The sequence below is a fragment of the Marmota flaviventris genome, chromosome 1 (assembly GCF_047511675.1).
Source record: "Marmota flaviventris isolate mMarFla1 chromosome 1, mMarFla1.hap1, whole genome shotgun sequence".
In the NCBI taxonomy this organism is placed as follows: Eukaryota; Metazoa; Chordata; class Mammalia; order Rodentia; family Sciuridae; genus Marmota; species Marmota flaviventris.
Window position 1 is genome coordinate 99,766,454 of NC_092498.1, and position 24,616 is coordinate 99,791,069.

General features: G+C 41.7%; 1 protein-coding gene across 1 annotated transcript in view; it reads right to left on the minus strand.

Moving 5' to 3' along the window:
* Window positions 1–12,569: 12,569 nt before the first annotated feature.
* Gli3 (GLI family zinc finger 3) overlaps window positions 12,570–24,616 on the minus strand; it is a 270,484-nt gene continuing 258,437 nt past the window's right edge. The window contains exons 13-15 of the mRNA XM_027938367.3: window positions 20,841–21,131; window positions 16,025–16,352; window positions 12,570–14,911 (exon numbers count right to left, since the gene is read on the minus strand). Of these exons, the coding sequence (XP_027794168.3) occupies window positions 12,594–14,911; window positions 16,025–16,352; window positions 20,841–21,131 (2,937 nt within the window). The 3' untranslated portion in view covers window positions 12,570–12,593. The remainder of the gene's footprint in view (window positions 14,912–16,024; window positions 16,353–20,840; window positions 21,132–24,616) is intronic.

Below are 24,616 nucleotides of genomic sequence, written 5' to 3' on the forward strand. Positions count from 1 at the left end.
CCAACAGCCTGCAACTTTAGCATGTGGAAGATTAGATCAGTTCTCTGATTTCCAAAGCCAAGCTGCTGGGACACAAAGTCAAATGGAAGCAGAACCTGGGCTTATTAGTGAGCAAAGGTCTTATACCTGAGTTCTGCCCTATGATTTTACCTTCTAATGACAAATGACACTTTTAGATTGCACAACAGAAAACAGTACAATAGGACATACGTTTGCTAACTATAACATGAGCCATAGTATCCCAACAACTAGTTCTAATCAAACTTTTCTCCTATAAATCTAAAGAAAAGAAAAGAGAGGTTCTCACCACCCTTATTGACCCAGACCCAGAACAGACATCTGGGAGTCATAGCTAGTAAGAAAGTGTACTTTTGCACCTCTGGATAGAGGGCTCAGCTGCAGTCTCCCACGTCAGACCAGGTCACCTTCATCCCCAAAACTGCTGAGAAGAAACCTGTCATCTTAGCTCTAAATGGTTTGAAACCTATGATGTAGTTGACAATGGATGAATCAATAGAAAAAATATTTTTATTCTTATGTATGCAGCAGCACTTTATAATGAGTAATTCACTGAAGCAGCCAGAGTTGAACAAAAGGTTTATAACTTGACAAGAGGGAGAGTTTGGGGCTTCAAAGAATGTTCTGATGAGGCTGTTAGTGTTTTTTTTTTAATATCTAGGTGCCCGGTCAGTCACCTTTCCAACTGGAGACTTCCTTTTATTGGTTTGGAGGTGTGTGTGTTGGGGGGGGGGGGTGGTGGTGCAGGTGATCTCTTAAAGCTCTTCTTAAATCCAGATAAGGTGCATTCAGATAAGAGTTCTCTCTGCATCTGCTCTTGGGATCCCTTCATTAGGAAAGAAAAAAGCAGAACATCACTGGCCTACAACTATAAGATAGGAAGTCCAATCTCCTGATTTTCCATCACTGATCTCTCCTCTCCCTCCTACACCCACATGTTTTGGAAGAATTTTTAATGGCATGGAAAAATACTTATCATTAAATATTATTTGTAAAAGTAAGACCCAGAAATAGATCACCAGATGAAAACAGAATTTATTTCTGGGTGGTCAATTGACAGGTGGATTTTATCTGCTTTGGATATTTTCCTTTAGTTTTCACAAAGAGTATGTATGCATCTTGCAACAAGAAGAACATGAATGTAATTTGAAAAAATGCAGCAACATGAAGACTGGGAGTAAACACCAAAACATTAACAGTGGCTTTCTTTGTGCAGAAGTATAAGCTTTTATTCACCAGGTTGTCACTGGGTTGTGTTCTTGAGTTCTAAAGGAGGTAATTTACCTTAAATTCAAAATACTTGAATTATCCAAACAACAAACTTAGCAATAAAATTAACATTAAGAAATGATCACCCATTTTCAAGATTGCTCAAATAAAATAATTGAAGATGAATTTGGTATTGTGATATATGTGGTGAAATATGGATTGTCTTGAGCTCATTTCTTACTGTGGTAACAAGAGGTGGGAACCTTGCTGATTTGTGACATGTGCAAAGATCAGGCTGCTGCAGAGTGCATCTGGATTGTGTAGATACATCTACATGCACAGGTACATATAAAAATGCAATGTCTTTTTAAGCACTGTATTCCTTTTTGTTATTTTAGGATTAAGAAATCTAAGTTCTAGAATTACTATATATAATTATATGCTGGATGTTTTAGTAAAGTACCATCTATAGTATTTGCTTCTTTGAACTTTTTGATTCCTATAAGATAGGTCTGAATGAAGATCCCTTTACAGTGTCCCCTTCCCCCCTCTTAAAGTACAAATTCCAGGACTAACAAACAGGCAGACCAGATGGGAAGGAGAGACCTATGTGTCTTGCCACTGTTGGAAGCTCCTCTGCTTTCCTGCACACTGTGGGCCTCCTTTCCTGTACTTCAGTCATGTGCAGTCACTGCCAGGGTTAAGTGAAAAGAAATAAGAGAAACTTTCACTGAGTACCCTGTGGCTGCTGCCTCCTGGTTGCTGAATTCACAATGTCAAGTCCTCTTTTCCAGATGAGAACTTTGAAGATCCAAGGAGCAAGTAAACCTCATATCTAGTGATTAGAGACAGTGTTGGCCTTCAGTCCAAATGCCAGTCAGAGTCAGGGCTTCTCCAGGGACCTGGGATCCCATAGCTCCAGGCATCTGTTGCTCTTGTCTATTCTTCTTTCTCAGTTCTGGGTCTGTTTGTTTGGTGAGGAATTGGCTGAACTTTGTCACTGGCTATTGGAAGGCAGATTCTAAAACTCTTGGGATTTCCCCAGTGAAAGGCATGTCTTTGTGATTTAGAGACCCTTGGATCACATCCTAGTTTATATTCATGATCTGACTTATGGTGGGCTCCTAGACAGGGGCTGGTCACCAGAAGACCAACCATATGATTGGAAGATTTGGACATTGAGCTAGCCTAGTTTCTGGGGAAAGGAAAAGGCTGGAGACTGAGTTCAATCATGTGGCCAATGATTTAATCAATTATGCCCAGACAATAAAATCCCTATAAAACCTCTAGACACAGAGACTGAGAAAAGTTCCCTGGTTGTTGAACACACTGATACCACTACAAGGTGATGCAGCCTGACTCTGCAAGGAAAGAGTGTGAAAGCTCTGGATTCGCGGTCTTCCCCGCCTCATCGTATACATCTTCACATTTGGCTACCTCTCACTTATAGTCTTTATAATGAAACTGTAAACCTAAGGATGACAATTGCCTAAGTTCTGGGCATAATTCTGGAGAATTTACCAACCTGAGGGAGTCATGAGAACCCCTGAATCTGTAGCCATTCAGAAGTATAATAGCCTAAGGAACCCATATACTTATTGCTGGCACGGGAACTTGGGTCAGTCTTATGGAGGACTGAGCTGTTCATTTGTGGGGTTCAAACTCATCTCACTGTCTGAGTGGTTAGTACAGAATTAAACTGCAGGACACCAGTTGAAGTTGTTCTCTAAGCACCCATTTTTTTTAACCTCTTTACATTTCTTCTTATAGGGGAAAACCCTATGACAGGATGAAGCTAGAATTTCAGTGCACATGGCTGGATTAAAATCAGCTTGTTTTGAAAAACTTTCCTTTTGGCTTCATGTTAAATGCACTTGATTTAGGATAGTCTCCAAACGCATTTTGTACAAGTTGGAATCAGCACCACGTTGGAAGCTGTAGGATGTTCAGGCAGAAGAGCGGGAAGAGATACTAAATTATTTAAAACTGAAGAGCAAGTGAAGAAAGCTGGGTCAAGGCAACCTAAGGAAAGGTTGTTCCTTGACCTTCTGTCTAGTAGGGTGCTGGAATGTTCTCCCCACTGCTTTGAAGGCACAAGAGAGAAGCTTGTTTGTTACTGACCTGTAGATAGGGCAGAGGTAGATGAGATAGGATCTTTCTTGGCTGTTACCTTGATCCAAGTGACACATTGATCTAAGCTTCAGAGGGAGGAAGCTTGGATGGGATCTTTGGTTTTTGTTCTTTGCATGAACTTCAGGGGAAATATTTATCCTGATGTTTCATGACCTCATCTTTGGAAGGATGTGGGTCAGACCAAAGGTGTCAAGGGGGTCTGGGTTCACAGCCCAGTTAATTTCTTATTGTACTGTCATGTGTAACTAACTAAAACAAATAAAAAAAGAATAACAAGATTAAAAATGGCTAAGCAATGAAGCAGTAACTTTTCACCCCAGAGACCCTGAGGTATCCAAGGTACAAGGGAAAGAGCCCTCTTATTCAGGAAATTATAGACTATCCTTAATCTTTGACATGCACATTGGGTTTTTTGTTTGTTTGATAGCCAATATTATTATTATTATTTTTAAAGAATACTTTTTAGTTGGCAATGGATCTTTATTTTATTTATATGTGGTGCAGAGAATTGAACCCATTGCCTCACATATGCTAGGCAAGCGCTCTACCACTGAGCCACAACCCCAGCCCCCCAATATTATTTTTCTTGCCTAACAAGTTTGCTGTTTGTTACAAAATTACCTCTGGGGAAAGCATCTAGGTATATTTGGGGGTAAACATTTGGGGGCATCACAATCACCTTCAAATGCAAACACAAGTATTTCTTGTCTTGACTCACCAGCCACAGACTTCTTATCTTGGTTGTAAGTGAAGCAGCTCAGCTCTTTCTTTCCTTCCCCCCAGAGACCTGGCTGGACTCCAGCTCTGTGCCTCAGCCAGGGAGGAGGAGATGGGAGGTAGCTGGCTGCTTGTCTCCATCCAAACAGCAATGGAATTCCTTGGCCTGGCTGTTCAGTAATCCTCTGCCAGCTGGCTGCCTCCCCTTCCTCTGGGAACTCAGTGAATCACACCTCCGCAGCGCATTTGGCTCTTGCAAGCCCAGAAAGGCTGAGGCTAGTGTCTGCCAGCAAGGAGGAGCTGCAGCCCAACTTCTGAGCATAGATTATGTTGGGCCCTTGGAATTTCTGAGCCCAGGAGGCTTCCCAGCTGCAGGGAAGAACACTGGCCCAGAAGCATGGTAGTATTCAAAATGAACTGGCTGCTCTGCTCCCAGGGCAAGTACTTTCTCTTCCCCCCGCTCTCCTTAAGGACCCTTCCAGGAGCAGAGGTTCTTGCAGGTTGCCAAGCAAGCACACAGACATATTGGTCCTCTTCCTGTCCCTCCTCTCTAATGACCTCAGATAACTTAATCTTCTGTTGTATAAGCTCTTCAGTTGTCCATCAAAGGGTTAACAGAACACCAGGAGTAATGTTCTGGGTTATAAATGCAACCAAATGCATATTCTGGGTTTTTATTTCGATGGTTCAGGTGCTGGGGGCCAGGATAGCTATGACTGCTGACATACACCTTGTACCACTGGCATTAGAGCTATGCATTCCAGGGCTGGACCTTTTTCAGAAGCAGGGATGTGATCAGGTTTTAGCTGCCTGTACTTTGAGGAACTTTCTTTAGATAGGCCATGAGAAGGAAGCCCTATGAGACATAAGCAGTGTGGCAAGTATAGTCAATCCATAATCTACCCCAGTTAGTAAACGCTTAATCAAACCAGTAGCAAAATGCTCTCCCCAGGGGAGGCCTCCCTCCAAGCAAGGCTGGTCTTCTGGTTTGGTTTGCATACTGTCCAGGCCTCCTCCACCTTCAGCCACTCAGCTACAGCTAGGAAGTTTCAAGTAGGAGAGGGAAGTATGAGCTCAGCCCCACAGAACTGGGGCAGGGTGGGAAGTAGAGGTACCAATGAGGAAATTAGCCATCCACTTCATCCAAGTATTCCCGAATGTGACTTTAATTCATAGATATTGCTAACTTAGAATTCCATCTGAAGCATCTTGCTTACTTGGGGAAGAACTGGTGATGAAAAGTCCTGTCTCTGGTCCTGGCTCTACCCAACACCCCCATGATCATGGTCATGCTCTGCCCTTGTCAGCGTTGGGAACAGCTTCCTGAGGCTGGTGGGAAGAGGCTGGGGAGAGAAACGCACAGCATTCTGCACCCTCCACAGACCCTCTGTTGCCTCCTCTCCTGCTTCCTCTCTGCAGGGAGGAACTAAGAGCATAGGAGGGGCTGTGCCTACAAGCACAGGGTTTAAGGGTGCCTCCTCCACCATGCTTCCCTCTAGCTCCTCCCCAGCAACCCCCATCACAAGCCACCCACTATTAATGCCAAAAGGTATTTATTAAAAATCATTCTCCCTAAAGAAATCAATATAACTCAGTTTTGGTCCCAGTCATTCCATCCAGATCCTATAGGAATGAGAGGGGAGTATTCACTTGTGACCCTTGCAGTGGCTTCATGCTCTTTTCTCCTATATTCCAACACGTCCCCGCTATCCATGTATTCCAAAGGCCTAGTCAAGTTCAGTGGCCTTCCTGACACATTGCCAGACTGCTCCAACTTCAGCAGAGTCACCCTTGCTTTCTTGTAGTGGCTTGACCTATGCCCCTTCCGGCACACCTATCCAAACCTGACTTCATCTGCACCATCTGCCCTTATTTTCCAGAAGGAAAGGTGTCTCATCTCACAGTCCCGGTGATTCTGATGCTTGCTCTGCTCATGTTAACATCAAACGTTTTCTGTCTCCTGCCTCTGTCTTATTGGTTGATCAACACAGTCTAGTCCCTTGCAGAGAGGGAGGGAGGAATAAAAGAAGGAGAAGGAGAAGGAGGGGAAGAAAGAGAGGTAGAGGATGAGAGAGTAGGAAAAAGAAGAAGAAAGAAAAACAACCACAAAAGGGAAAAACCCAAAGAACTTTTAACCTCTCCTTTATGCATTACCTCTTCTCTTTCCTGAGGAAACTGTATGAATCAGAACCTTGAAGTAGGAATTCTTCTAGCTGGAGAACTATTGAAAATATAATATGTTTTTTTTACAGGATAAAAAAATTAGATTGTAATTTAATTGTCAGTGATAAGGAAATGTGGCATGTTACTTGAAAAAAAAAAAAAAGCCACCGAGTTTCCAAGTGTATCATGTGCCACTTAATTCTCAACTATTGAATCTGATTCCTTCTCTCAGCCATCCCATTAGAAAAGGCCTTCCCAGATCAGCTGGGGTCTCCTAACTCTCGAAACTGGTATGTTTTAATCCCAGACCTTCTTGACCCAGATGCTGTTTTTGGCCATATTGGCTTCCCGGGGTTTTCAGAGAATGCCTTCCCTCCTCCTTTCTTATCTGCCTCTCCTCTTCCATCTTCTTCCTAACTCCACTTTGCCTGTCTCTTAGTTCCTGAGGCTGGTATTCCTCAGGTTTGTTCCTGTCCTTTTCACATGTGACTCCTGTGTCCATCAATGGCATTATTACCCTTCATCTGTCATCTACAGACCAAAGGCTTCCAAGTCTAGGTCATTCTTGGAATCTCTCTCTGGTTTCCTGCCTATGATATGTCTCTTGATGTATTTTCATCCCATAAACCAGGGATCTCAACCTGGAGTGATTTTACCTGAAAGCAGCATGTTTTTGGTTCTTAACTTAGGGGGATGCTACTGGCATCTAATGAGTATTGACCAGAGACACTATTAAATAATTTTGAGAACCTCAAGACAGTATCCTACAACAATGAACTATCTAGCCCATCACGTCAAGAGTTCCAAGTTTAAGAGGTCTTGCTATGTCCACTTTTGATAGACAAGCTGAAGTTCCCCTTGAACTTTTTCCACTAGTGCCTGGCATTGTCTTTGTGTTTACAATGTCTGTCTCTGTTGGGATGGAACTTATGGGCACATTGTGTTTTATTCATCTTTAATTTCCAGTCCCTTTAAAGGAATGGGAATGGGATAGTAGATATGTAGGAAGCACTGTTGAATGAATGCCATCATTGTCTGTCTCATATTCCAGATATTATACGTTTTCTGAAGGGAGGGACCATCATGAGCTACAGTGAACTGGATGTTGAGGAAGAATTTGAACAATATGTGAAGAAGTAGAAGGTTCAGGGACAGGTGATAAATTTACAGAAAACAAGCCTAACAACAAAGTTAAATCCTATTATTATTTTAAAAAGTCATCAGGTGGTTGAATAACTAGATATAGAGGGCATAAACAAGGTCTGTGTTGGAAAATGATATTTAAAAACTAACATTAAAGGAAAGATGAACCCAGATTGTGTTTGGAATGGCAAATATACTCTAAAATAGAATGGAAGGGGAAACTGCCAAGCAAATAAATAGAAAACCTAGGAGGAAAAAGGATGAATAAGATACTTTGGCCGTGGGTGTTTTTTTTTTTAATATTTATTTTTTAGTTGTAGTTGGACACAATACCTTTATTTATTTATTTTTATGTGGTTCTGAGGATTGAACCCAGGGCCTCGCTTATGCCAGGCAAGCACTCTACTGCTGAGCCACAATCCCAGCCCGGGCAATGTTTTTTTTTTTTTTTTTTCCCATCTCATTTTAGCATTGTCCTATTATATGCTTGTTTGAGTAACGTATGTTTTTAAATTCCCCAAAAGATTAAAAATAGAGCTTAATGAAATATCAAATATATATATATATTTACCTCAAATCTGTTTCTATCACATTTCTTCCATAGGAGGCATTTTTTAAAACAGAGCTGTGAGCCATACCCCTGCCAGCTCGTGTGGATTAAAGGCATCTATAGCACATGCCTCCCCTTGTTCCTGGGAGCATCCCTTTTCCCATTTTCCTTTCTATTAGCACCATTTCTCTTTATTTCTTCCATTTTGACTTGATCCATGACATGCATCTTTGTGAGCTGAGAATTTATACCTGAGGAAGAGTATAAATTCATGTTTTCTCATTTTTTTTCCCTGAATTCATTTGGACGCCTTTGGTGAAAGCTGTAGTTATTAAAGCAGAGTGTTTGGGATATGAAATTCTCCCCTGTGAATCAGGAAAGTATGAAGCATCCTTAGGGCTGGGAAACCTTGTTAGGTAACAGAAAAGGAAGTGTCTGTCACTCATAAGACATAAGGTTCCTCTGCGACACATGAAGAGGCACGTGAGTGTGTGAGTGAGCATGTGAGTGAACATTTACATGGCTGCACCTGTCCTGTGTCCTTGAGATACCCATACCCAGGACCACCATCCTATAACTATCCCGAGCAGGTGGCTGAAAAGATGTGCTGCTACTGGAGGAAAGGAACCATATTTTGGAATCTTATGGTGATCTAGAGTTAATATTGCAAACTCACACGAAAAGACAAACAAGACAAATAACTTATATTTTTAACTGAGGTTATATCAGATTTTTTTTGGGGGGGGGTACTGTGGATTGAACTCAGGGGCACTCGACCACTGAGTCACATCCCAGCCTTATGTTGTATTTTATTTAAAGACAGAGTCTCACTGAGTTGCTTAGCACCTTGCTTTTGCTGAGGCTGGCTTTGAACTTGGGATCCTCCTATCTCAGCTTCCAGAGCTGCTGGGATTACAGGTGTGCACCACCACACCTAGCCAGATTTTCTTTTAATGTGTTACGATATCTCAGTAATGAAGAATAATATGTAAAAGAGGGATGAATTAGGATACTATATCTTAAATCCTATTACAATCCTAAATTAGACTTTGGCAAAACAACAAAAACAAGAAACACAATAATGATGAGATTAGCATGTCCCCAGTAGATCCCTGTGTGTATGTTTGTGTGTGTGATATACTCATCTCAGGACACCACAAGCAGTTCATACCAGCATCTTAGTCTCTATTTGAGGGATGCAGAATCTGAGTCTTATAGCAGAAGTTCACTCAGCTTATATGGTGGGGGGTCTACATCCAATCATGGGCTCTGGATTTTTCCAAGGAAAGCACTCTTTCTATTCAATTGTGTATTAAATAAACAATCCAATAAAAAAATTCAGTACAAAGAGTTTTTTATTGACATTGTAAGAAACATTTTTTTTTTCTTTGTTACAAAAGGACTAAGTGGTTCTGAAAGTCAAGGTAGAGTTCATCTGTGTCTGGGCTGCGGTGCTCTGGGCTCCAGGTGGGTGCGGAGCATGGAGCGGCTGCAGGCTTTTCCACGGAAGGCCGGGGCCGGTCACATTCGAACACTTTGCCTACAATACTTAAATGTATTTACATGTGTTTCTTTTTAAAAAGGATTACACATTTTATTTTTTAAAAATCTAAAAAAGGTGAAAAAAACGAACTTGTATTTTATCTTACACATTTGCAGGATACACAAGGGTAACTTGTCAGACGAGAACATCCTCCTATCAGTTCAAAACAACACAGGAAACCAGGTTACAAGAAAGCTTAGACTCTGCAACAGTTGCTCGCTTGCCTGCGGGCTCACTGAGCAAACAGCCTTGGCGCGCTGATTGGGCCACACCAACTGGTCCCTCTCATTGACAAGATCAACATAAAATAAGGCACATACATTGCAAGAATCAAAACTTCGTGGCTCAAGAGGATGAGCAATGTGTGAGGAGCACAGGGGTGGTTTAATTTGTTCTTTAGACAGTAAAAATGGCTTGAAAAATAAAAACATGTTTAATGCAGATTGTATGGGCCTGCATTTTTTATTAAAGAGTAAATGGTGACATTAATGAGTAACTGCTATCTTTCTAGATGCACAGGTCAGAGAAATGGAAAGAAGGTTGGAGGTTGTGGGTGGTCCTTCGATATGAGATAACAAGTCTGCAGAAATCCCTTGTCCCCATAGGATACTTCTAAGTGATCTCACAAGACCTTCCTTCCATTTGACTGTCACTACAGATCATCAAAATCCTGGGAAAGCACTTTCTTCTTCCCTCCTTTCTGAAGATTTCCATATATATAGAGAGGCCAAATATTAAGTTGAAACGTGTGTCTCCTGCAAGTTCAAAGCCACAGCAAGGAAAACAAGGACAGAAAAGAAAACTTAAAGGAGGAAAATCAGAGAGTAACATGAAACCAGAGGGAAAAGCAGAAGATTAGGATGATGATAGTCCTGGTCCCCACTGCTGTCCATCCTTCCAAGAAGGATTATGGTAATGCAGGTCCCCTGCAAGAATACTACCAGGAAAGAAGTCTGCTGGAGAGAGAGCAGTATGACAGGATCCAGTCTCCTTGCTCAGGAATAGGGAACAGATGAGGCCAAACCATAGCAGCATTCAAGATAAACCTAGTTCCTGGAGACTGTAAGGTTTGCGGAAAAATGAGATTCAGGGAACAGATCATTGATTTTGTAATAAGAAGGTGACCTGTCTGAGGAATAGAGAAAAACCTTGCTTTTCAGCTGAAAAGTTATAGAAACTCTACTGTCCTGAGCTCAGATCAGTTCTCTTTTGCTTATGGGCTGTTCCAAATGGGAGATATCCTTTGATTTAAAAGGAGGGGCTACTTGTGGAAGGACAGTAGGACATGAAGGAAGATTTGCCACTATTACTCTGCTAAGTCTCAGGAACATCTAGTTGAAAGCAAACCCAATAGTCTTAGCCACAAAATCTTAAATGGCAAATTTACCTCTGTGCTGAGATTCTTGGTCCAAGTAACAGAAAATAAATGTATATATATATATATATAAAAAGGCAGGTCCTAACATTTTTTCTATTATTTATCACTTTGTTTTACTTGATTGTTGTCTTTCTATTAATTTAAAAGGTACAAATTAAGGGACAAAGCCACACAATTGAAGAGTGAATCACTTTGGATAAATCCAACTCCAGGGGTTAATAGGGGACAGAATACAGCAGGTTGCTTGAGGTGTTAATATTTTTAATAATTACATATTTTTAAAAGCAATATGCTGAATAATCCATGTACTCTTTTTGCACACACAGTATGACTTTTATGTGTATCAATTGCACATGGGGAGTAGCTGCACTTTTTAAATCTTTATATGTTTTAATCCAAAACAGAAGAAAAGATACTAGTCCATAATAAGGACTAATGGTATATAACATTTAACTTCTTAAATGGATGCTGCACTGGACAGAGAGAATAAGAACAACGGTATCCACACACAGCTATTAAGTATCTTCTTTTATGTTCTCAAATGCTACAAATGGTTGAAGCAATTTATTCCCAATATCAATGTATGTGAGCTTTTCCTTTTACAACTAAATTTTACAAATCCCTTTCAATAGGGCACATAGAATAGAAATCCTATAGTGGAATTAATAAATGTTAATGGTATAGCCAGTTGTGGGGTTGTTTAAATACCTATATACTTAGAACTATGAACATCAATTCTCAGTTATCTATGTCAATGGAGAAAGAGATGGGATCTAATCAACAAATATAGCAAGCCCAGCAGTATTCCCCAAACTAATTCTACCTAATTGCTTCAATCTAGAATCTACCTAACTTCTTACTAGAACAAATAAAAGTAGCAGCATGTCTGAGTGTCACCAACTGCCTGTCCTCTCTCTCTCCCTGCAGCATTAAACAGTGCTGAATGCTCGTGAAGATAGAGAGGGAAGGCAAATAAGATAACTGAGAACTGACCATATAGAAATACCCACCCCAAACACGCTTATGGATAGGAAGAATTGAAAACCCAAACTGTGAGCAAACTATTTTCATTTGCAAGAGCCCCAGGTCTCCACTTCTGTGTAGCTTTCAAAAGTATGCCCTGAATTGGATTAGGGTTTGGGAGCATGTCAAAATCTGCTATCTATGCTACAGTGCACCCACGGAAGATTCTTAAACTCACTATCCATATTCTGATTCTTGTGCCCAATGTGGGAATTAAAAAATAGAAAACACAAAAACAAAACATTGAGCATATGTAAGAAAGAAGAAAAAAAAAAAAAAGGAAGAAAACTGGACATGTAACCCCTTCGGTCACAAGCATACTAACTCCGTTTTCCTTGGAGTAACAGAGAAACATGTCAAATCCTTTAACTTGACTTCTCTTCTAAAAGAAAGAACATGCACATCACACATTTACATTGGTTTACTAAAAAAGGGGGCGGGCTTACAGTTAAAAAAAAAAAAAAGAAGAGGGTGGTTTGAGTGTAACAATACTGATTCAAAACTGAAATGGAAGACAGTTTCTCCCTAGAATACCTTAGGGTTTTTCAGAGTCCTTTTCCATAAAAGGAATATACTTGAAACACATCCCAGTTTGATGAGATGAGATTGCTAAAATACATACAGAACTAAAAAAACAAACCAGCCAAAAACGGAGTCAATTTAATCTTTCAACTCCTAAAGTTTTACGTCTGTTTGCAGTCTTTCTTGCCTAACGCCTATTGCATAACTGCAAGGAATTTGCTTTCTTCCGCGAGGGAGGTCAGCAAAGAACTCATGTCCCCGATAGCCATGTTGGTGGTGCTCACAGATAGGGCTGGGAATGGGAGGGACGCTCTTGGTGTGGTGAGGCGGGAGGAACTATGGGAAAGGTTCTGAATGATACTTGGGCTCAGGGCCCCTGACATCAGGCTGGAGTGGTCCCCGTCATCTATAATGGCATCAAAATCAATCTGCACCCCTTCTAGGTCATGGCTGTCGAGGCTGTCAACTGTGCTTGTCACCTGGTTAGCACCTGGGGAAAGTAATTCAGAGTTTTCGGCGCCGGCTCCCTGTAGCAGGCAGTTGGCATCTGAAATGGAAAATGAACCGGCTTTCGTGTCTTGCTGACTGAAGCCCATGGTTTGGTCATAGAACTGACCAGAGTAATTCTGCATATTAGAACAGAGCTGCTGGGGCTGTCCTTGCATCTCCATCTTGATGCCATTCACCCTGCAGGCTTGATTTGTGTCACTGAGCTGTCCTTGCTGCAGAGTGAGGCCGCCCCTCGGCATAGCCTGGCGCCTGCTGCCCCCATAGCTGGCACATGGCTGGTAGCCCCTGACAACTGCCAAGCTTGATGGTTGGCTGCTGATGCTGTGAGTCCCAGGTAGGCAGCTCTCTGGCCCTTGATAGACGTTGATGTGTGAGGTAGCACTAACCTGTCCTAGCATCTGCTGACTGGGGCGGCCTGCCCCCTGATGCTGCATGCTGTCGCTGAGTAGCTGGTGAGGGAGATACCCCTGTCCTATTGGGTCTTGGGTCTGCATGCCATTCACTGTGCTGCCAGCTGACTCATTTGGTGCCGCAGACAGGCCAAAATCCAGCGGACCCCCATTCCCTTGCATGGTGGTGCTTTTCAGCTTCGAACCTTGTATCCCAGCACTGCAGGTACTGTCTAGAGCACTAGGGGCCACTGGCTGCCTGTTGAGACAGCTCCCATACTGCTGGGCTTTATAGGACTGTTCATGGAAGGCATTTCCATTCATGCCAGTGCCCCTGCCACTGTGTATCACCAAGTGCTCTGGGCCACTGTAGGAGCTGCCATTCTCCCCCAGGGTCTGATATCCCCCTGCAGGGCTGTTCTCACCCCTCCATGGATTCTGGGGGTGGACCACCATGTTGTTATATAACCCAAAAGCTCGGGCCTGCTGCACCCTGGACTGCTGGCCACATTTTAGCTTGGAGGAGGACAGGTCTGCACTTCCAGAGCTGACTTCATTCCACTGAATAGGTAAATCGGTTTTGCTGCCTTCAGTGCAAGGCTGCTCCAGGGAATGGTATTGCTGGCCAATGTGGCTGTCTGGCAGCCCAGGTGGGTCAAAGTCGCTGGGCCCATGGGATACCTTGCTGTCATCTGAGATGGCACTCTGCAAGTGCTGCCCATACCCTGCTTGGTTCTGGGAATTTAAATACTGCACCACGTCATCTGGTAAGAAGTCCTCGTCGTTCAAGTTGGCATCGGCATCCATGGTCAGGGACTCCAGGGTAACGTTCTCGGTGATGCTGGGAGGACAGGGGGACGTATGGAAGTGACGGGGCTGGCTGCCCTCAGGCCGGGTGTAATTCTGAAGCACTAAGTTTCGCTTTTCCACAGATGGAGGCAAACCCGGAGGATTAAAGCTGTTGAGGCTGCTGAAACGCTGAACCCTGGGTAGGGTCAGGTTCTCCGACACGGTCCGCACAGGGTCGCTGGCTCTCCTCACGCCATTCCCCAGTGCATCATGAGGCAGCAGATGGCGGCGGCCGTAGCTGTGGGTACCCCCGTCGCTGCATCTCCGCGGAGGGTGGACAGGAGGCAGCGTCACGCCCGTCTCCCTGCTGTCCCCTAGTAGGGCCATCCTGGTCTTCAGGCTCAGCCTCTCCATGTGCGGCAGGGGCGTGGGTGGTGGCCCTCCCGTGGCAGCAGCGTACTTGGCCTTTAGGCGATACTGCTGGGCAGGAGTGAGGCTGAGCAGGCTGGGCAGCCCGTCACCCTGGCTGGCCTCGCTGGACCTGCGTGAGGCGTCCGTGGAGATGGGGTCGTAGGAGTCCGCAACGCTCACGTTCTGGGGCCGTCCCTCAGCCTGTGATGCCTCACTGGACCTGCGGCTGGAGAAGCAGGGCGAGATGCCCGAGGAGCGGCGGCTGCTCAGGTAGGCAGAACTGATGGTGCTGGTGCTGCTGTCCCTCCTGTTGAGCATGTTCAGCATGGTGAGGTCCACCCCGGAGAGCTCACTTCTGTTCGGAAGAAGAGTCATGGGCCCGCCCGAACTGCAGTTGTTACTGGACTGTGTGCCTGGAGAGACAAGAGTGGAGGGAAGAAAAGGAGAGAGGATGTGAGACTCAGGATAACTTAAGCAAGGTATCAGGCAACGTTTTCTGTAAAGGGCTGGTAGTAACTTTTTTCTGCTTTTGAGGTCACTGTGGTCTCTAGCACAATTACTCTCCACTCTGCAGTTTAGCATTCAAGTGGCCACAGACAATAGTGAAGGACTAGGTGTGGCTGGGTGCCAGTAATATTTTCTTTACAAAAACAAGTGGCAGGCTGTATGTAACCCCCAGGCTGTAGTTTGTAAATCCCTGGCTTAAAGCACTAACAATTACTCCCTAAATTTGATTAAGCTTTTCCACAGGTGCAGTGCAAGGACAAGACTTTCGGGACATACACAATTGCTCAGGATCCATGCAAGTACAGGGGCCCAAGGTATTCCAGGAATTTCACAATCACACTCCGGGTTTCCTGTTTATTTCACATCCTACAAACACCTGAGTTGGAGTGGCAAGGGTCACTTTTAGGATGTGGTTCAGATAGTGTCATCTCAGAATTAAAAGTTGACATGGGGGCTGACTATGGAGAATAATGTTTGTCTTTCCTTGAACTTAGCCAACATAAATGAAAGTAGTGGCTAACCTCTTGGTTTTTAATTTTGGAAACCAGAATGCTAATCATTAATGCATCTTTTTTAAAAAAAATTTTTAGTTGTCAATGGACTTTTATTTATTTTTTATATTGTGGTGCTGAGAATAGAACCTAGTGCTTCACACATGCTAGGCAAGCATTCTACCTCTGAGCCACAACTCCAGCCCCTCATTAATGCATCTTCTTCTGGGATTTTCTTACTTTGGTTGAATAATTATGATTTCACCATTAGAATATGAGTTATTCACAGTCTTACTTTTTGTTTTAATACTATTCTGTTATTGTCTAGTTTTAAGATATGGATCCTCCAGAAAGGCAACTCAAATGGGTTCGACATTCATAGAGCAGAGTGAGTTAGCATAACCTTGAGACTGGTGGTGAAACCAGCAAATATAAAAGCGAGGACCCTGGTTCCTCTCACAGTGCTCTGGCCACATTTGAAAGAAGAGAAAACACCTGAGGGGAGGCATGGTCCGATGTGGGACTCACCATTTCCTATGAGAGGAGAGACCGCAGGGGCTTTGGGGGGTAGAATGGGGTTCAGTCGAGGAAGCATTCCATTCACTTGTTTTAGCCTTTCTAGTTTTACGTGCTCCATCCATTTGGTCCCTGCAGGGTTCCTCCTGGCTTGCAAAGCAAGGGCTGTGGTTGCAGTGGAAATGGTCGAGTCCATGACTGGGGTTTCATCGATGGCACTGAGGTCTGCTACACTACCTCCATCGGTCAGAGGAAGCTCGAGCCCACTGTTGGAATAGTTGCTGATGGGGGACTGTTGGCTGCTGCATGAAGACTGACCACCAGGGCTTGGCTGAGATGTCTGTTGAGGTCAAGAGGAAAGGAAAGAACTGTCACCAGGAAGAACAAAGGAAAGGACACCAATAATGACAGCTCATGCAGGTGAAGACCTTCAGGTTATCAGCTGGTTGAATGAGAAGAAAAAAATATGTTCCAGTGATGGAGGTGGCCTTTGGGGCCAGAACGACTGATGGATCACCAGGCTGATGTGCAGGGGGAAGCAATGAACAACAGAGAAGATTAGATGTGGTGTGACCAGCATGATATCAGAAATGGAATCCTGTCCTGAATGCCAACTCTGCTAACACAGCTTTTTATTTCCAATCCTACTGCCAGGACTTTATGCTTTGGGCAAATGACAAAGGCACTCTCAACCTCAGTTTCCTCATCTATAAAATGGGGACAGTTTATATTATGGATTATTGTTGGGAATCTATATAAAACCCAGAGATCACAGAAGTATAAAAACACCTAATAAGTAATAATAATTAGATTACAAAACATTAGTAATTATTGTCTCAGGTGGTTCTAATTTTAGGGATTGTTTTGTTTTTGTTTTTTGCTCAGCTAAAACATATATGCTTGATAGGACACATTACTTCCTAAGAAAAGCCCCTCTGAGCTGGTACTTAAGCTTTGTAACCCTTCCTCCCCACTTTTACTTTTTTTTGTTGTTGTTGTTTGGCTATTGTAGAACCTGAAGCAGGTTGTGCATCAAGGCAGCTATAAGAGGTAAAACTTCAGTCACTTTGCTTCTGCCAAATACAAGGGAAGAAAGGCATCAACCCACAGCTGTCAGGAGTCTGTGGCATGATTTTTTATAATTCTCCTTGGTGTGCTGTGGCATTTCACTCGGAGAACTGGGAAATATTCCCCTCACCACACACAAGTGGACTCTATAAAAAAATTATGCAACTAATGGGAACTTAATCCAACCCAGTGGTTCCCAATCAGGGAAAGTATCATCTTCTCCCCACCCCAGGGTTTCTGGAAATAGAGGGTGGAAAGCCTGACTATCCCAGTGTCTGGGGAGCACAGAATAAAAGGGCCTGCAAATGTCCAGGGCAATTGGCACAACATCAAACTGTTCTATCTAAAATTCCAGTGGTGTCCTGGTTGATAAACAGTCAAATCCTTTCATAAGCATAAGAAAAGTGATGTTCAGAAAAGTCAGTGACTGCCCAAAGTCACAAAGTTCATGGAGCAGCCAGACGCGGTAGTCTAAGCTGGCTACTTCCATGCTTCTGCAGCAGTTTCTCCGGGGTTATTATAAAAACCAGAGCTCCTGACAACAGCTAACAGAGCAAACTTCCAGGGAAAGAGAACTCCACTTCCTCCTGGAGACTACTCAGTTAATCTAAGATGGAAAACACAATGTTGGCATGAAGGTCTATAGAAGGAGGCTTTCTCAGTAGAGCCCTTAACTTTTATTCCCCCCTGCTATCACAGTACATATATCCAAGCAAATGAACACTTTCTAAGTGAGTGCCATATGATACACTAACTCTGTCCTGGGCAACCAAGCAGATTGAAGAAAGATGCAAATCTGATCATGGGTATGTAAAGCCTTACATAATTTTTTGCCTTAGCAAAGTCTTGGGTTGCCAGACCACTTGCTCCTTCCTAATGTACTTGGAGTTTCCAGAGCTTTGGATGTCTTTCACTCTTGGACTACCAAATCAGAATGTGTGTGTATGTGAACCTGTGTATATGAGTATTCATGCACACACATGCCAATACACACTTCCATAGAGTGTGCGAGAAGGTGCATAAGCACTTACAATCAGAAAACTGCTTATGTGAGCTCTGACATTTGAATAGAGGGTAAATTGCTAACACAAGATGTATCTAGACCTTCTTCGAAGGTCCAAGATGGAATATATACTAGTCAGTACAGTAATTTAGTAGAATCTAACATCTGCTTGGTCCACTCCAGTATGATTTCTTATGAAAACCTAGACAAACGGAACAATGAATTTAACAATCAAAACTCCACATTTTCCACATGCTGAGCGTTCAAAACACATTGCTTCTCTATTTGAAACATAGCTGAATAATGTTCACTACCAAAGATATCACCAAGCCACAAAAACTCAAGAAAAATGAAATGAAAAAAGTTAAATGTTCAAATGAAAACGAAACTAAAAGAACAGACAAGCCAAAATTCCCTCACCTTATTACCCACTGTCCTTAGGAAGTGAGAACAAGACATTTAGGAGCATTAGACAGAAGAGAGGTTGCATTAATAAGAAAAAAAGAAGAAAGAATTTAATTTATAGCATGATGGTAAAATTAAAGACATGTTTTTTTAAAGAAAGCATTAGGAATGTAAATTTCATCTCCATTAGTAAATGTTTATGAAAATATCTGCATACATTTAAATGTGTGTATATACATGCATACATAAAATAGTCTACTGTAGGAATGTGATTACATTATTAACCTCAGGGAGCTTCAGTTTCTTCCCTGTAAAACATCTCGTGATCTTATGTTTCTATGACTTAGTTTATAAAATATTTCACCCATTGGGGCATCTCAAATGTCACTGAACCAAATCATGACAAATATTTATTTCTACCAATTTTCTTTTTATATAATGGGTGTTTGGGGAAAAGAGGGCAAACTTTCTTTTTTCTGTTTTTTTTTTTTTTTAGCTTTTGACAATGTAATTTATTTCCCATATTCTTGCAAAAACCTTTTTTTCCAGAATGCATTTTAATACATGACTTACATTAATTGAAATTCACATGATTAATCACAAAAGATCCCTGGACACCTTCTAGCTTTGTTGAAATTCTCTAGCAAAACAAGACTTTCTTGAGCCTGGGATGCACATTGAAGAAATAAGATACTCTGGGTTCTTAGAATGGTCTAAGAACATAAATCATAGTGTTTGATGACATAATCTAAGAGACAATAAATTCATTTTCCTTAAACATTTGAGAATAAACTGCTGAATATTTTGCACAATTATATAGATGGACTTTATTTTATGAAATAGATACATGCTCACCTCCAAAAAATTATATAAAGCACTTTTGTATGAATTGATTAACTTAAAAAATATCATGATCATTAGTATATATACACATTTTATTAAGATACTTTACAAATGCAAAATACCATGAGAAATTATGATAAAGCTGAATATCCTATTTGTGTTATTTTTGGCTAAACTTAATGTCACTTTTTAAGACTCTAGAATTTAAAGACAAACCTGGTTAATCATTAAAACGTAGTTTCCTTACCAATGCTGGGATGGTATGTGCATTATTTCCAGCCCACGTTACACTTCTGAATAGTGAACTGATTGGTGAATTCATAGAATTCTTTCAATTGCTGGACTTCTCACATTTTAAGAAAATGCTTCCTTAAATTTAGTAAAATTTGCCCATCCAACCATTTCCTTGTCCCCAGAAAGCTAAACATATTATTTCTATCTGGTACATTTCTTCCACAGGTCAGAGTGGCAAATTTATCCCAATATATATGCATAATTAAATCCATTGTACGCATGACCAATATAAATGCACTGAATCTTCTTTCATATGTATTCTTTTAATTTTTCTTTTTATTCTTCTGAAATTTTAGGTGCTTTATAAAAAAAAATATGTACATGACACAAAATCACCAAGTGAAGTTTGAAAGCAACTGAAAGAATAGTATTGTCCATATATTCTAATAATTACCAGACCGAAATAATGCCTGATTACAAGAACTTTTCAAAACCCTTCTTCATTCTCAATCTCATAGACTCAGGCACAAGAGAAATGGTCCCAGTGTATCCAATCTCTGCTCCGATTCTGGAGTAGATGTTTATAAACATCAACCCTTTGCATTCCCCATTTCTAGAAAAACCTACACTTCCTCTCCTGCCCACTTTGCTCCTGTGCATCCCTGTGAGGCCCAGAGACTGGTGTATTTCTGCCTGACCTTCCTTCCTCAAGCCTCACTCATGCCAAGTGGGAGTGCTAAATTCCATGTCCTCATGGCTTCTGACCTCAGAGTGCACCTCTCTCCTGAAGGCTCCTTACAAAGACCCATGTTCAAGCTCCCATCACCCTGAGTGGTATTTGTTTTTCAATCTGTCTCTCCCACTGGACTGCATACCCCTAAAGGATACGGATTGTAGCTTATTTACCTTTGAGTCACCAGGACAAAGAAGAGAGAAAACATGTCTACAAAAAAGGCTCAATAAATGATTTTGTACCTTCGAGGCACATTGACAAGATACACAGTCGTGTCTCTGCCTGCCATGAGTGGTATGGTATGTCTCTGGATCAATTTCAAAAATCAGTTAGGAAACTTGGAAGCTCTTTTCTGAGTAGAGTTATTCTAAGCAGATAAACTTCAAGTAAGCAATCCAGGTTACTGGGCTCATGACCTCCTCAAATCAGAGTGACCCGATGCAGTGAGGATGGGAATGGTCTTGTCCCTCCGAATGCCCTGCTGGGCTCTTTCAAATGACCCTCGGCCAACTCTGGGAAAATCAGGAGAGTGAATGACATACCATGGGTTTCTCGGCCTTGACCGTCTTCACCTGGAGGCACTCCTCCCGCTTTGAGGTAGTGTTGCTGAGGTCCTTCTGCTCCCCAAGGGCTCCCTGAGTCGGCCGGCCAGGTGACCTGGACTGTGAATGACTGCCAGAATCTCTCGGGGGTGGGGGCCGAGGATGCATGTCTCCACGCTGCTTCTTGGTGACATGAGCCTCAGGGCCATGCACAGTCTTCACGTGTTTCCGAAGGGAGCTTGGGTCTGTGTAACGTTTAGTGCAGCCTGGGATTTTGCACACATAAGGTTTCTGCCAAATCCAACAGAAACACAATAGGTTGTTATAAAAGTGATTAAGCTCCAGCCCCACAGTCCTCTGTGGTTGCTCATTACAATTTTAATTCTTTCAAAACACTTTTACAAAGCTCAGTGGTACTCAAATACCTGTAGGAACTAGTGGTTTAATAAGGCCGTTTGGACATGGTCCAGTGTCCATAGAATCTGGCTAAATAGATTATTATTTTCAAGAGAGCTCGGGGAGAGCTAAGAATGTGTAAATTGCCTTCCTGTTCTTGGAAGCATTTATGCTGTGAGTGGGAAGAAGTACCATGGTACCATGACAGGCACTCAGGAGACATCTGGTGATGATGATGATGATGATGGAAGGAGGCTTAAGGGATTCTCATCATCTAATCAGGAGAATGCTGCACACTTTTCAGGAGAGGTTGTGTCAAGAAATTTCTTTATGTAAATCCTTTTTTTGGGAAGTTAATATCATTATGTACTTTGGAAATGGACTACTTACGTATAGGTATAATAAAAAAAAAGATTGCTTTTAGCCTCTCCAATGTTAGATGTCGCTAAAATGTGTTCCTCTGGGTAGGACTGCAACTGCATGGGGGACATTCAGGGCTCAAAAGGTCCAGAACCTCTCTGGTTCAGAACAGTCAAGCCTTGCTGCAGATGCTCCATGCTGACATGCTGCCCAAGGCAGCTGGTTAGTGTGCTGGGAACCAGGATTCCTGGTCTGTGCTTCTTTCCTGAGTGCTCAATTCTATAAATTATTTCATGCTCATTTCATTTTCTATGTGAGTCAGTGGTCAAGTCTCTAGATATAGTTATAAACATTATATGGATGCTAATAGTTAGATATTTATTAAAACTGCTGGTCTCTGCTCATGATCAACACCCAAATTGTGATCTTGTTTAATTGGCTCCAAAATAATCTATTCATGGATGATTGTGTAAGCAAATTTGGTCCTTTATATCCAAGGGTTCTGCATTATCAGATTCAACCAATCACAGATTGGGAATATTAAAACAAACAAACAAACAACAACAACAACAAAAAAGAACTTGGTGTGCACAAACTTTCTTCTTGTTGTTATCTGCTAAATAATGTAGTATAATAACTATTTCCATAGACATGATAAGTAACCTAAAGATGATTTGGAGTATATGGGAGGATGTATATAAGTTGTATGCAAATACTATGCCATTTTATATAAGAAACTTTTGCATTCTTGGATTTTGGTATCTGGGGAGATCAGGAAATAATCTGCAGATACCTAGAGATGACTGTATACATTTATATCCATGTATACCAGAGATGAGCCATTAGGTAAGCAATTGTTATAAAACCATGATTAATATAATGTATCTATTACATTTTAAAAAATGCCCTGTCTTGTAGAATGTATGTCTAAAAGATGCTTTTTCACTAAAAGCCCAAGAACAGACTGAATGCGAACTAAAAATGCTGAAGTGCCCTAATGCAGTGCAGCAAAGATTCCGAAAATTATCCTGAGAGACTTCACCTTCAAATATGAGATTCCTCTGGGTAGAATTGATTCCCATTAACTTGAATTATGTCTACTCAGGATCTTGTGTGAATTGCAGCACACACACACATATATATAATGAAATGAGCGCATCAAATTCTATGCATTAAGGATAGAAGAATGGCTCTGTTGATTGGTGCCATTACCTTCCCATGTTCTGACATAGGCTCTATGCTTGTTCCTGGCACTGCCATGACAAATTGTTCCATGAACAGGCAGAATGGGTGCATAGGGCATTTGTGTGCAGAGGGAAGATGGAGTACAAGGTGGTGCTACTACATTTCTATAAATATATACATATGAATAAAATGGATTGCTTTAGAAATGTGGAGATAGTTGATGTCTAATGAAAACAAGAATGTTCAGAACCTGTATTGCCAAAAATAACAGCACACACTAGTATACCTGAAACTATGTGCCCGTGCATGTAAATATACACATTATCCATCTACAAAAAACCCATAAGAATACAAATTCAGGACATTAAAGCCTTACAGAGAGGCACATTAGCCCAATTATATAGTTTGGCCTTCAAATTTTGTTGTGATCAATATTTGCAATGATATATTCATATACAGGCTAAAAATATGTTGTCAGACCGAGTAGCATCATTCATGTGCTCAGTATTCGACTTTTGACATGATACTTACCATTTTGACTCACTATACTCATAGGCACTGGGTGAAATCAGCTGATACGTTTTCTACCTACTTTGTAGAATTCACCCAAATAAATTTTATCATTAAACATTCAATGACTCCTATTCCATGCAATGTTCTGTGATCCCAATATTGTATATTGCAGAATTTAACCTCGAGGAATATAAAATCCTTAATGTAATCCTTGCACTTGATATATAAAAATCTCATTTTCTGGTATGAAAAATAAGATACCATGTAATTATCCACAATGTAAAGTGTGAATACTAAGGATGCAGACAAAGGAGGAATCTCTTTTCAGTTGGGATGATCCTGGAAGGGGTCAGTTATTAAGTGTCTGTATCTGGGTCTAATGCTCAGGTTGTGAGTTTATGTTAGTTGCCAAGTGAGACCATGACCATCAAGTTCTTACCACAATGCATGACACAGGGTAAGCCCTCAACAGATGGACCTTTTATTAGGAGAAAGCAGTTTTGTTGGGTTCTAAAAGGAGAATAAAATTCCCAGAGATTAAAAGGAGGGCAAGAGGATGCCAAAAAGAGAGTCCTGAGCAGAGTTCCAGCAGCAGGACCACGTCACACATGTTGACATGTGCTGGACAGCACAGGCTTCTGAAAGGTTCCATTCATAGTCATGATAGTGAGAGGTCGGGACCGGAAGGGCAGGCTTGGGAGGAGTGAGAATGCGTACTGACACAAGTTTGGGGAGTCTAAATTTTTCCTGCAGGAAAGAAAGTACCATTGAAGCTTTTGGGAGAGGGATATCCAATCTAATCAGAGCGAGGAAAGTTCTTCAGAGGTAACTTTGGGAGGAATGTGAACTATGGGGTCAGAACTGCCACTGCTACAGTCCAGGGTCCCTGAAGGGCAGGACAGCCTAATGGACAGAGAAGCACTGGAATGGCTTAGAATGAGAAAAATGCTAGATAATTTAACTAGTATCTAATAGGATAATACTACAACAGGGTTCATAAATTTTGTGGCAGCCAGGAAGGTCATGTGATTAACCCAAACCCTTCCTAATCTATTTCTAATTTATTAAATTCTTTGCCAGACCTAGAATAGCAAAGGGCTCAGCACAAAACTAGCTGTCAATATTTGTTGAGTGAATAAATGAAGTTATAAGTAAGAGAGCAATTAAATTAGGTGAAACTGATTATCTTGATTTACCTAGTATTATCTTATTACCAAATCTGGATTTCCTGAACAAACTTATTTTGGGTATCTCTTAGATGATCTATCATTTCATGCACAAGGCCAAAGATTTGCATGGAGAATGGAGAAAAAAATGATTTA